The 12,834-nt window shown below is 48.7% G+C and overlaps 3 protein-coding genes across 3 annotated transcripts; 2 read left to right on the top strand and 1 right to left on the bottom strand.

Moving 5' to 3' along the window:
• Positions 1 to 1,014: 1,014 nt before the first annotated feature.
• Positions 1,015 to 1,605, bottom strand: EsH8_X_000461 (cell wall mannoprotein 1 family protein; the record flags this gene model as incomplete). Its single annotated transcript, XM_083274549.1, has 1 exon — positions 1,015 to 1,605. One exon carries the CDS (start codon positions 1,603 to 1,605, stop codon positions 1,015 to 1,017), a length of 591 nt encoding a protein of 196 aa, XP_083119941.1.
• A 3,438-nt stretch (positions 1,606 to 5,043) lies between these two features.
• On the top strand, positions 5,044 to 7,465 carry EsH8_X_000460 (OPT family oligopeptide transporter; the record flags this gene model as incomplete). Its single annotated transcript, XM_083274548.1, has 3 exons — positions 5,044 to 5,254; positions 5,312 to 5,479; positions 5,532 to 7,465. 3 exons carry the CDS (start codon positions 5,044 to 5,046, stop codon positions 7,463 to 7,465), a joined length of 2,313 nt encoding a protein of 770 aa, XP_083119940.1.
• A 1,996-nt stretch (positions 7,466 to 9,461) lies between these two features.
• Positions 9,462 to 12,557, top strand: EsH8_X_000459 (uncharacterized protein; the record flags this gene model as incomplete). The annotated part of the gene is made up of 1 exon (XM_083274547.1): positions 9,462 to 12,557. One exon carries the CDS (start codon positions 9,462 to 9,464, stop codon positions 12,555 to 12,557), a length of 3,096 nt encoding a protein of 1,031 aa, XP_083119939.1.
• Positions 12,558 to 12,834: the final 277 nt, after the last annotated feature.

Here is a 12,834-nt window from a genome sequence, read left to right as displayed (position 1 = left end):
CAGCAGCGGATATATAAGCAGGGATACATGTCTTCAAATGCCAGCGCAACACTTTCAATAAATGTAAGATGGCCTTGAGAATAATGGAAGAAACCTCGGCTAAAAAAGATGCGACGCATAAGTAGACGCCAAATATAACGGTTATTAGGGGTTCAACCCATGCACCCTGTAGTACCCCTATGAAGCAACGATAGGCGATGCCAAAACTGCCCCTGATCGGATACATGGCTGATGGTGTTGGGAAGAGCCCTGTTATCTCGTAACGGCTAAGGCTCGAGCTCATTGGGCTGCCCGGTTGGTTCGGTCTCACCTACGTTGCAGCCAAGTTGTAACTTGCCTCCTTTGCATCTTTGCGTGCAAGCTTTGGGCTTTAGTTCATCGTTCATGTTACTTTCGGGGCGCAAAAGTTTATAAAGTGCCTATAGAACTTGGATCAATGAAGCTAGGGGTCTTTAGATTCCGCGATAGAATTGAGAGTTTGCGCTACAAACCAAGAACTACGAGGCCACGCTGAATTAGCCTCAAGTTTCAGGATAAGTAGAGTTCAGGTTCGTTTGGTTGGGCTTGCCATGAATCAAGCCCTTAACCATTGATGTCATCGTCCAGTTTACATACTTTAGCAGGAAAGGGTCACATAGAGCCGAGGTTGAAGCAACACATTCATGAAGGATGTGTCAACGCACAAATCTTGGCTTGAGGTCGCCCTCGACTCTAATGTCTGGGTTTCCAAGCAGTCTTGCGATGTCTTGTTTGAAGTATATGGAGATGGGTACTGCTAGTATCTACAACTGACTTGGATAGCCACCCACATCTCTGTGGAAAGATTCCAATCACAATGTACTCATGAGTGAACGAAAAATGGTTCAATTCCATTATCCAATCGTCATATTCAGCTGCCTTTTCCTGGTTACCGCTCCGTGTCTTCCAGTACTGTTCACAACCTGATCACCATCCAACCAAATTCGCACTCTCGCCGCGATATCCAGCGCGGCCATTGTACTCCTTCCCCCACATTTATGCTGCAGCAGGTGGTTTTGCTGCCGCCGCGCCGCCAGCAGCAGGCTGGTTGAATACCGCGATGGCACTGTCCAAAGCCTCACCAAGCTGTCCGGTGCTCATTTGAGCGATTGGTTTCGCGATAGCTGGAACTTTGGTGAGGAGAGTGTCGCCAAGCTTGGTACTGCCTGCTTTCTGCTGCTGGAGAGAGTCTGCCACAACAGATGTAACACCGAGTTGATCGAAAACGGGCTTCTTTTCGGAAAGGTCGCCAAGGGTAGTCTGGACTTGTGTAACAAGACCGTCGGCGGTGCCCTGAAGGCCAATGGCTGCAAAGAGTCCAAGGTTGTCGGCGCCGTCAATCATTGTTGTGGCCGTGTCAAGGGCGCTCTGTGAAGCCTGAGCAGCGGTGAGAACACCGGCAACGGAATTGGGATCGGACACGGAGAGTCCCTTGACAGCGGTATCGAGGCCTTCGAGAGAGCCTTGGACCATTCCGAGAGCGGCGGTGATAGTGTCTTTCTGACGAGACACGAGGATCTTGGGGTGAGGTGCAGCTACGACCGCCCACGCCTGGAGGGACACGAGAAGAACTTGAAGTGCGTACATTTTGTTAAATAGGTAATTAAAATACTAGTAGGCAAAAAAGATGGCTGATGTGGTAGTCGCTGATGATAAAGAGCTAAATTGAGTGTAGTAGAAAATGATGATGAGAATAGAATGACCCAAAGTAGAAATGAAGCGTGATTATCGCCCAACTTTATCAACATCAGGAAAGAGTAGCCACATCTATTCAACGCCTCTTTTCTCCCTCCTCTTTCCATTTTAGGATAAACTGGGGTATTGAAGCTTGTGTGTATGAAGTGAGTGATCTGCAACTACCTTTTCTCCTTGGTATTTCCTTTTTGGGCGATGAGACGCAGAGGGGCTTCTTGGTGTTGACCTTGACCGCATGGGCATCCCAATTAGGACAGCTTGATACGTTTGCGTCTAAGAAACCGCCCACCCAATTCGGTCCCGGATGCCAACTGTCACTGGATGGAGACGACCTATAACCCATCCGAGTTACGCACTGCTCTTTCTGAGTGGGATGACATGTCTGACGGGAAGGGTCGACCCTGGTGCTGGAATGGGAGCTGAGAAAAGTTGTTGGACCACCTTCGGGACGATGCGTCGTCTCCCACCAGAATCGTCGGAACAAGCCCACGAACCGGTCGCTGAGTGCAATCCGGGGAAAGCCAATCACATCAATTCCGTCGGAATAGTGGGCTTTCTTCCGGTCACCCAGAAGGGTGCCTATGATGTTGGTCATCAGAAAGCCGTTAATCTGCAAGGGTTTTGGTGTCAAAGCTGAAACAAAATGTTGCATGGGCCGGCAGCAGTTCAGGCCAAACATCAAGCAAAGTTGCGATGATGAGCCAATCGCAATCCAGAGTCTGTCGCCTTTCCAATCCACTGATAGAGTCTGCAAAACAAATGCCAGAAAAGTGCCAAAATGCCAATGTCACGGTGTGATCCCGCGTTACGCCTTGACGCCAGGGAATTCCCATGGGCTGTCATAAAGGCGCCTTGGAAGAGCCACGCTGCCGCGTTCCCGTTCCGGATTGGAGTCCTCAGCCTTACTTTCTACCCCTGCTAATGATTTTTGGGCAGCTGGCCGGCCAGCTGAAGAGCTGTGGCGGGCCGAATCACCTGATGTATCGTCGACTGGTATTTCAGCCCGAGCACCTTCCACGGCGACACCGGATATTCCATGCATTACCCAAAGAGGGTAGCGTCTGTTTGTTTGCATCAGACAGCCTCTCGTCCCAACTGCATATCGAGGCCGGCAAATCGGCGCCTTGTGAGGATGAAATTTCGGCATGGAAAAATAAGATTAACCATCGCGGGTATCAAAAAGCTTGATGGCGGCAAACAGCTTGTAGAACAAAGTTTTGCGGGGCCCCATTCCCCATGGGCAAAATTGGAGTCATGTACAAGCGCGTTGCCAAGCTTGCCTCTTTTGGCAATCCAAACTATGCATGAAGGGTTTGCACGCAACCTCAAAAACCCGGTATCCCTCTCCCGGAACTTGAAGTTCCATAAGTTGATTCGGTGCATGGGATCGGTTTGACAGGCGGCACTATAGTCTTCCTCCTCAATCAATCACATTCGCATCGGTGCCGAAGATCAATCAATCGGATCAAAATTGCCGTAGACACTCGTTGTTTACAAGTGGCCATCTTCGTTTCCGCCTAAAGGTAAGTCAAGTGATTCATTATTCAACAAACCTCACAAACATTGTTCTGTTTCACTCAACAAGAGCGTTAAGCCATCAATCGGAAAAGTAATTTCTAATGGTTACTTTACTGGTAGCAAAGCGCAACATTAGCCCTTCACATTTACAGGAGTGGATCAAGTTGCAAAACCTGCGATCTTACGAACGATCAAGTACTCGCTCGTAATATAATTATAAAGTAAGATTTCTGGGTCGGTAATTTATTTATGAATACGGAAAACTATATGCCGAGTGATATCGTCACTTAGGTAGCTTGCACAACCGCAGCGGCCCTTGTTTGGTATCCTGGAAACGAGCCAGTGCGGAGGACTCGCCAGCATCTGACACACCTCATGTAGATTGAAGACGCCTTTTTCACTTTCATGAAGAAGCTCATGTTAGGGGTTGCTGTGTATAACACTGTATGATTTTAGAATTGGCTAAATCTTTGTCAATGTGAGATTGAGTTTGCAACTGGCCGCATGCCAACTTAATGCATACAGCATTCTTTTTGTGTGAATCAGGCTGAGTTTGCTTACTGATATCTCGGTAAGAGCGGTGCCAGGGAAAAATCTACATTGAAACCATACGACCAAATTAATCATAATACAAAGCTTCTGATTGACAGAGGCTGGTATGCCGAACTCTCTTTGCAACTCGTTCCTTTCATTGAACCTCCCGTCAAATTGACTGATAATTTGATTTAACTCTAGTATTTCTAGTGAGATCTGCGTGCAAAAACAGGAATACACGAAGCTTTTATAACAAATCAAGGTTACCAAACAAAGGTGTGTTTTCGCTATTACTCCCCAGTTGAAGGCTGGTCGCTGATAATCTTTTCGGCTATCCTAGAAGACGGCTATTGAAACAAAAATGCACGATGGCACAGACCATTTCCGGTAGGCAGACCCCAGTAGGACAAAGAGAGCCTATCATGCATGCTCGGTTGATTGAAAACGGCTTCTTCCCCCTATTGAGTAAAAAGTTGGTTGACACACGACTTTCCGCAATCGGAGTGTTGAAAATCTCCACAGATTGGTGATAAACGACTCGCGTCAACACAAACTCAGCAGTAAGTTATTTTCCCTACAGGGATTGCCTGGTGACAGCAAATGAGTTGACTAGAAAACAATTGTTGCAGATTCCGCGGTTTTTCTTTTCCTCTCTCGAGCATATCTAGTAATACATGGCTCAATGGTATCGGTGCCATCAATTCCCTTTTTTTCTTCTCTGCTTTTCAAGTGTTGACCGGGGCAGTTCATCGCAATAAAGTCACCGCAAGCTTCGGCAACGATCCAGCCATTCGGGTTTGTCTCTGGCCCATTCAACAACTGTCGTTATTGGCGCTGTTCGGCATTACGGATACCGATGGTCCCACCAACTGCCAAGGACAAGGGTTCCAGCAAACGGTTCTCGGCAGTGTCTTCCTCGCCCCAAAGAAAGCCCCTCCTCTAATGCATCATTACTACTTGCTGGTTCGCTGAGTCCCGCTGGAGCTCTGAACGTGGTTCAAAAATTCCTCGTCAATTATGGATGTGTTGATATTTTTGAGGCAAAAAGCTGCACCCGTCATTTAAGTCGAAATGGCGACATCGCCAACCCCCCGCAATCGGTACGACGATGGATATGTCACCGACGAGCGTTGACAGAGACGGGTCCCGATATGCTAGTAATAAATTGGTGATCACCCGCCTTTTCTGCAGTTGTTGCTTGGCCACGGGTACGTTCGTTAGCGGCACTTGGCGTTCACTTCTTCTCTCGGCTTATTCCCACTGGCCCATCCAAAAGAGATGTCGGGCAACGCAACGTCCTCCAGTGGCGTAAATGCCCTGAATATTTCAAAGACGACGGTTACAACAAACGTGACGGAGGAGCCATTCACCACTGTCGGCGACGAGACGGTATTGGCTTCCCCATCCAAGAAGGATGACACGGACTCAACTCACTCGCAAGTCGATATCGATGCCGAATATGTAAAAGGGCATCCCGTCATTCGCAACGGTAATCAGCTGCCGCATCAATCCTTATTAGCTTCATTTGCTAATTGATATTGCAAAGGTGTTGATGTGTCGAAATACGTGGTTTCGGACCGCGACGATGGGGACCCGGCACTGACATTCCGATCGGTTGTCCTAGGCACCGTCTTCACCGCGCTGTCCAGTGTCATCACCATGCTGTACACCTTCAAGCCGACTCAGATGCAAGTTTCGGCTGTTTTTCTGCAGCGTATGTATCCCATAAAAATGATCATGAGTTCTGCTTCTCACGTTTTGCACAGTGCTGGTCTTTGTTTTTGGTGAAGCATGGGCAATGGTAACGCCCCGTCCCGACCGGTTCAAATCAGCATGGCTGCAAAGCACACTCCGTTTCCTCAACTCTGGACAGCCCTTCGGCATCAAGGAACATGTTGTGGCCTCGCTGATCGCCTCTTCTGGCAACAATGGTCTTTCCGGTGTCGAGATCTACGCCGTCGAGCGACTCTTCTATGATCGCGCTGTCACTGCCACCACTGCAATTCTCGCGACGTTCTCGATCTCGCTTTGCGGGTTCGTCTTGGCGGGTGTGCTGCGACCGCTCATCGTCTACCCGGCCGAGATGGTTTACTGGTCGACGCTGCCGCAAGTCGTGCTGTACCAAAACCTCCACTTCGACCGAATCGCCAACCGGGGCCGTCTCATCAAGTTCGGCATGGCTCTTGGCATTGCTGCGGTGTGGGAGGTGTTCCCCGCGTACATAGTGACGTGGTTTGGAGGTATTTCCATCGTCTGTCTCGCATCGATGAACGCCCCGAAACAAACCCGCACCGTCATTTCGACAATCTTCGGCGGAGCTTCCTCAAACGAAGGCATGGGCCTCCTCAACTTCTCTTTTGATTGGCAGTACATCCAGAGCACGTACCTGTCGCTCCCCATCAAGCAACAACTAAACTCCTGGATCGGCTATGCCATATGGTACGTCGCTATGCCCGCACTGTTCTACAGCAACACTTGGGGTGCCAAGACATTCCCTTTCATGTCGACATCGCTCTTCGCGGGCAACGGCACCAGGTGGTCGACAACAGCAGTTCTCAACGACAAAGGTGTCATCGATTACGCCAAGCTTGACGAGGTCGGTCTGCCGCACATGACCTCCAGCACTGTCTGGGGTTATTTCACCTCTAGTTGCGCCATTGGTGCGTTGATCACCCACGTCATTATCTTCTACGGCAAAGACATGCGTGATGCATGGCAGCAAGCGCGCACCAGGACCCAGCCCGATGTCCATTACCAGGCGATGCTCAAGTACAAGGAGGTGCCAATGTGGTGGTACTTGGCGCTCTTTGTCCTGACCTTCATCGCCGGCCTAGTTGTTAACATCAAAGGCGAGACGACTCTGCCTGTGTGGGGCTACATCGTATCACTTATCCTCGGCGGTTTCATCGCTCCGTTTTCATGTATCCTGTATGGATTGTATGGAACCGGAGTTGGAACCAATCAAATCTCCAAGATGGTCGGAGGTGTTATCCATCCCGGGCGACCCTTGGCCAACCTATACTTTGCCAGCTGGTCTCACCAAGTCATTCTTCTCGCCGTTAACCTGGCCAACTGGCTCAAGGTTGGGCAATACACCAAAGTACCTCATCGCGTCATGTTTGGCACGCAGATCTACGGTACTCTTCTAGGGGCGGCCCTCAACTACGTCGTAATGACCACCATTGTTACCAACCAACGAGAGATCCTCTTAGATCCCAAGGGAACCAACGTCTGGAGCGGTTCCGCCATGCAAAGTCTTAACTCCCAAGCCATCACCTGGGCATTGGCGAAAGAGATGTATGGCCGGTCTGGGCGCTACGTTGTCGTCCCACTCGGTTTGCTCGTTGGAGCCGCATTTCCGGTCTTGCACTGGGGTCTTATCAAGGCCTTCCCGCGCATCAAGAAATGGCCCATCAACACCACCATCATCCTTTCGTTTTCCGGGCAGGTGTACTATGGCAACACTTCATGGGTCTGGTCCTCTATTGCGGTGGGTGTGTTCTCGCAGTTTTGGCTGAGACGCAGAATGCCACGCATTTACAACAAGTACAACTACCTCATCGGAGCGGCGTTGGATGGAGGATCACAAATCGTCATTTTCATCTTGTCTTTTGCCGTATTTGGTGCCAGCGGCAAGGAGCACCCGTTCCCATCGTGGTGGGGAAACCCATCTGATACGAACCCCGATCATTGCTTGTAGTGTATCTGTATGGAGATGGGCCAGTCTAGTCCAAAGCAAAGCTACCGAGCTCCGTATTGTGAATAATGAAACTGTTGCAGATAGACAATCACTGAGGCAGAGAGATTTCAAATTAGATAATGTTTAAGACAAATTACACATTTAGCAGAATTTAGTGTTGTGACTTGTTATGCGTATTCATAGTTAGAAACTGGGTGGAGTGCTGATGAGCTTGCGTAGGTAACTACAACGTCCAATGGCAACAATAACAGTCGTAACTAGCAAATGAGAGCTCAACGTCCGAATCCCCCACCTCTACATTGTTTGGACTCTTACGGTAGTCTATAGATGTTGTTTAAAGGCCAAAAGTGAAATTTTAACCATTAGAGAGTATCAGCTGAGGACCCGTTTCTCGTGTTGTTAGTGCTACCGATCCTCTGAATGAAAGCCGGCAGGGCTAGTCGCCGAAAACAGCACCGTCGACGGTTTCCTGATTCGGTGATGGTGCTCCGCATTCCCCACCTATGAGGTTTATGAGTCACACTTCCACTCATCGTAGCATCCAATAACGGGCGCTTGGTCTAGGGGTATGATTTTCGCTTCGCATCTTGTTCTGTTTCCTTCGGATTCAGATAATGCGCTTGCTTGTGAAAGGTCGTGGGTTCAATTCCCACAGTGTCCAGCTTTTGCCCATCTGGGATGTTGGTGAAAACTTTTTGTGGATTTGCAGTAATCGTTGCATCATTAACCATTTGAATAATTGTTTCCCTGGCTTTGTTCCATCCACACTGCTTTGCTTATGCACTTCCTCCGTTTAATTATAGATCAAGATATAAATGATTTTCTTTCTTCTGTTTTTGTCTTACAGTTGTTGCAAGTTGAAACACCCAGCTTTCATTATCTGGACCAGTACAATCAATTTCTTGAACACTTAGAATCAATTACGAGGTGATAAAAGTATACCACGCTTACTGTTTCGGGGATGTGTTGGCTAAGTCGTCGCCTTCAGCTAACATGCACTGTGCATGAGATATCGAACTTACGAGTCTTCTGTTAACATCAAAAAGTTAACATGCCAGACTTCATTGCCTACATAGTTCTGGTAAGAAGGTTGGCAAAAACTGTAAGTTAAAATCGACTGATGGCAAGGAGCACACAGGGTTATCGCAAGTGCGCAGTCAGCAGTGAATAAAAAGAGGCCTTTCCCATGATAGCTTGAAAATCAGAATTCAAGCGAATAAAAGGTTTGAAAAATAGTGTGTTTGATCATACATAATCTAGGTATGCAAGTAGTTGGAAAGAAGTCGGAACCTGTTGAAGTAAGACAATTCAGCAGTGGTAAAACAGGGATTAAATGCTCCCTGTAAGGTCACGAGCGGTCTGAATATCCTGTACATAGAGGACGGTCTGCCTTCCATTAGATGACCTTAGCTGGTTAAGCAACAATGACTTCATCCTTCTTACCTCAATTTAACAGAACCACCCGGGCCCTTCTTCTGAGTGTCTAGGGGAGTGGCGGTTGAAGGGGTACAAGCCCCGGGTCATTATAGTCTGCCACGATCTCCCACCCCTCTCCATAGGTGTAGGATGGCGCAATGTAAGATCTCCCTATGGCTACTAACCATGCGCACGGATGGAAGACTGCAGGCTCGAGGCAGTCTACTGCGCCACTGCACTTTTTGCCTTGGAGTCTCAAGCGGCCACTTATTATTTGCTAGAGAAATAACTGCCTTACGCCGGTGCCCAGCATAGCCTCCTAAAGCCCCGAGGGGACATCAGTAGCCTCCACGAAGAACTTTATGAGGGCATACCCCGCATACAAAATTTCTCAAGACATAAGTCAGAATTTGTCTCTCTCACTTTGCCTGCCAGGTGTTTCTTCTATTATATTCATCGAGATAGCCAAAATCGCACATGTGCCGACTTCACAACGCAATATGTTGGGCGCGAAATAAAACTCCTTCTCACACATCTGCCACAGCACTTGTCGCACTTCCCTAGTTACTCTCACTTCGTAATGGATCATCGCAACAGCCAGCGGTATGACATTGCTTGGATCCTGTCCTCCCCTGATCATCACGCAGTTGCCACCTCCTTCTTTGACGAGACCTACGGAGGTTATTCCTCTGTATTCCCGAGCATCACCTATAGCACTGGCAGGGTCGGGCGGTACAATGTTGTCGCGGTAAGCAAGGGTCCCGCTACCTTGCCCCGGGGCACTGGAGATGTGGTCGACAACTTGCTCCACGAGTTCCCTTCCGTCCGGGCAGGATTTTTGGTGAGCTCTGAGGCTATCGCGTTTCAAGCAGGGCTCGCCCGTGTAGGCGACGTCGTTGTCGGGACCAAACCGGGCCTCCAAAGCAGCGTTCTGTATTTTGATGCCGAAAAGACCAAGAAGCAAAAGCGCCTTTTTATAGAAAGCCATCCGAAACGCATCCCTGAAGCGGTTGCAATAGCTGTTGAGGCCCTTCTTTGCCAGGAAGGACGCGATAACTGGCTGCGATCCATTGGCGAAGGCACTTCTCAACACCAGCGGAAGGCTTTCCGCGGTGTGATCGCGTCATCAACGCAGCTCCTCGACGATGCGGCAGTTATGGACTGTATCCGAGCTGAGAACGATGTGCTTTGCTTGGAGACTACTGCTGCAAACATCAGGTGTCGTTCACTTGTAGTTTTGAGTGGTATTGCCGAGTATTCTGGCCATGGAAAGCCCTCCTTATCATCTGCGGAGGTCTGTAAGGTTGTTATTTCGTACCTTACTTGTCTGGTCCGTCTTATCGATCCCATTAAGCTCGGCTTCGAGCCGCCCATGGCGGACCACTTCGAATACGAACCCTTTGACCTGGATCAACCAGGGTTTCGACTTCTGAGGCTTGAAGCTGGATCTGGCCCAATACACTGCCATGTTTTCCAGGCATACTTAGATGACAGAGAAGTTCTTATACCGTATGAAGCATTATCATACTGTTGGGGCAGCAGTGCCACCCTTTGCCATACGATCCTGGTAAACGGGAAAGTCCTTTTTACCACAGCGAATCTATTTGATGCCCTCAAAGAGTTAAGACGTCAAGATGAAGATCGGATTCTTTGGATTGATGCTATTTGCATTGACCAAAGCAACATCAGAGAACGCGGGCATCAGGTCGGTTGGATGGGCAGAGTGTATGCGCGTGCAGACCAAGTCCTGTTCTGGCTAGGGTATGTCGAACACAACACCGCCCATCTGATTTCATCTCTTCACAGCTTTATAAAGACAGTTCCGAGTGAGGCATGGTGGACCTGGGCTCTTGACGATCCCAAATGGTTGGCGGTCTGGGAGCAGATGGAAATCCACTGTCGGGAAGGACGCCACCGCCAGAGCTCGAACTATTCGTCGGCGTTCAAGTGTCTCATGAAGAATGAATGGTTTAGTCGTGTCTGGATTTTGCAAGAGGTAGCCAACGCTAGAAAGGCCTTCCTTGGCTGCAGCGAAGGATGGATTGACACAAGAGCCTTCGCTATGGCACCAACACTTCTCGGTATAACACCAACCACCCAATGCCAGGCAATCATTGATATCATGCCTGGCCCTTCCAGGAGGTATTCGTGGTGGGCCCAGAAGCCTGATATTTGTGCCCTTTTGTGGCGATTCAGGGAGAGCCAAGCCAGTGATCCTAGAGACAGGCTGTATGCACTCTTGGGCCTTGCTTCGGATGTGAAAGCTGGAGGTGCGAATATCACAGCAGATTATACGAAAACCGAGGAGGCCGTCGTTAGGGAAATTATCACATACCTGTTTGACAACAAAATCGACGCCAATACCGTCAAGTCCGCCAAAATCGCAGATCTACAGATGCAGATCTCACATCTTTCCGCCAGCATCTTCGACGTGGAACTCCTTTCTGCCACATGCGAAAAGGAAGTAGTAAGATTTATGCAAATGAAGAGGCAGACATCTTGGATATCAGAAACCGCAGCGGTCTACACTTGGTTGACACGACCAAACCTTCTGAATTGCCTCAAAGACAGTGCTATGCCTGTACAGATCACAACGAGGCACATGTCTGACGGTGTAGTATCGGAAACCACCACAATGTTGGCTTCATTCTTGGAAAGCCAAAACGAACAGTTTGAGATTCCGGACACCATTATCTGTATGGCAATTCAGAAAGGGTACGGACAGCTGCAGCTCTTGCTCAATCGACATTCTGAGAGAGTCGGAAAAATCACAGAGTATATTGTCGAACTAGCCGCTAAAACAGGATCCAAGACGCTTCATCTCTTGTTCGATCGATGCATTGACAAAATCGAGATCACGAAACCAATTATTAAAGCCGCAGTTCAGAACGGACATGAAACACTTCGGCTCCTACTTGACATTGACAGATGGGGCAATGAATTCAAGATCACTGAGTCACTCACCGAAGCCGCGGCCAGGAACGGATCTGAAACACTTCAGCTCTTACTCAACAAACGAGGAGATGAAGTCAAGATCACCGAGTCACTCATCTGTGCAGCAGCTAGTAAAGGGCCCAAAACACTTCGAGTTCTAGCGGACAAGTGCGATGGTGATTTTAAGATTACCAAATCACTTATTAATAGAGTGGCTTTGAACAGATTTAAAACATTTCGGATCTTGCTTGGTAGCTGCGGTGTTGCGCAGAACGCCACTGAAAGGCTCGCGGAAATCGCAGCTCAGAACGGACGAAATGCGCTTAAATTTGTACTCGACAGGCTCGGAGATGAGGTGAAGATCACCGAGACACTTATATATACAGCAGCTCGGAATGGACATAAAACATTTCGGGTTCTACTGGACAGGCGCAGCAGTGATTTTGAGCTTACGGATTCACTTGTTACTGGAATAACTCGGGAAGGGGTTAAGGCACTACGGCTCCTGCTCAACAAATTCGGAGATGATATAAAAGTCACCGGAGCACTTGCCAAAGCTGCAGCACAGTCTGGATACGTTACACTTCAACTCCTGCTCGACAAACGGGGCAATGAAGTCAAAATCACTGAATCACTGACCAAAGCTGCGGCTCAGAATGGACAGGATACACTTCGCCTTTTGCTCGATCGATGTGGTGAGAAGGCCGATATCGATGAACGGTCTCCTAAAAAGAATCGTTGAACGGATATAATACACCATGCCTTGGTATGCAGATGATGCCGGCATGCGTTTTTTTGTTGTAGGCTTTCGTTTTCTTGGTTTTGTTGGATGGGCGAGGAAGTGTCAAGGATGGTGAAAAGAAAGATGAGTCGGGTTGTATTAGAGAGGTTTTTGGAATCGGTTAATGTATAATATATTGGAGGTGGGAGGGTCAGTAGTTCTGATTGTATTTAGCGGTGGAAGAAATCAGGAAAGCGGGTTTAAGATCGAACCCTTACGGCGTGTATTCGTCCTCTTG

This window comes from Colletotrichum jinshuiense, chromosome 10 (assembly GCF_051148585.1).
Source record: "Colletotrichum jinshuiense chromosome 10, complete sequence".
Classification (NCBI taxonomy): Eukaryota; Fungi; Ascomycota; class Sordariomycetes; order Glomerellales; family Glomerellaceae; genus Colletotrichum; species Colletotrichum jinshuiense.
Note: the sequence above shows the minus strand (reverse complement) of the source record. Positions and strands in the feature narration are given on the sequence as shown.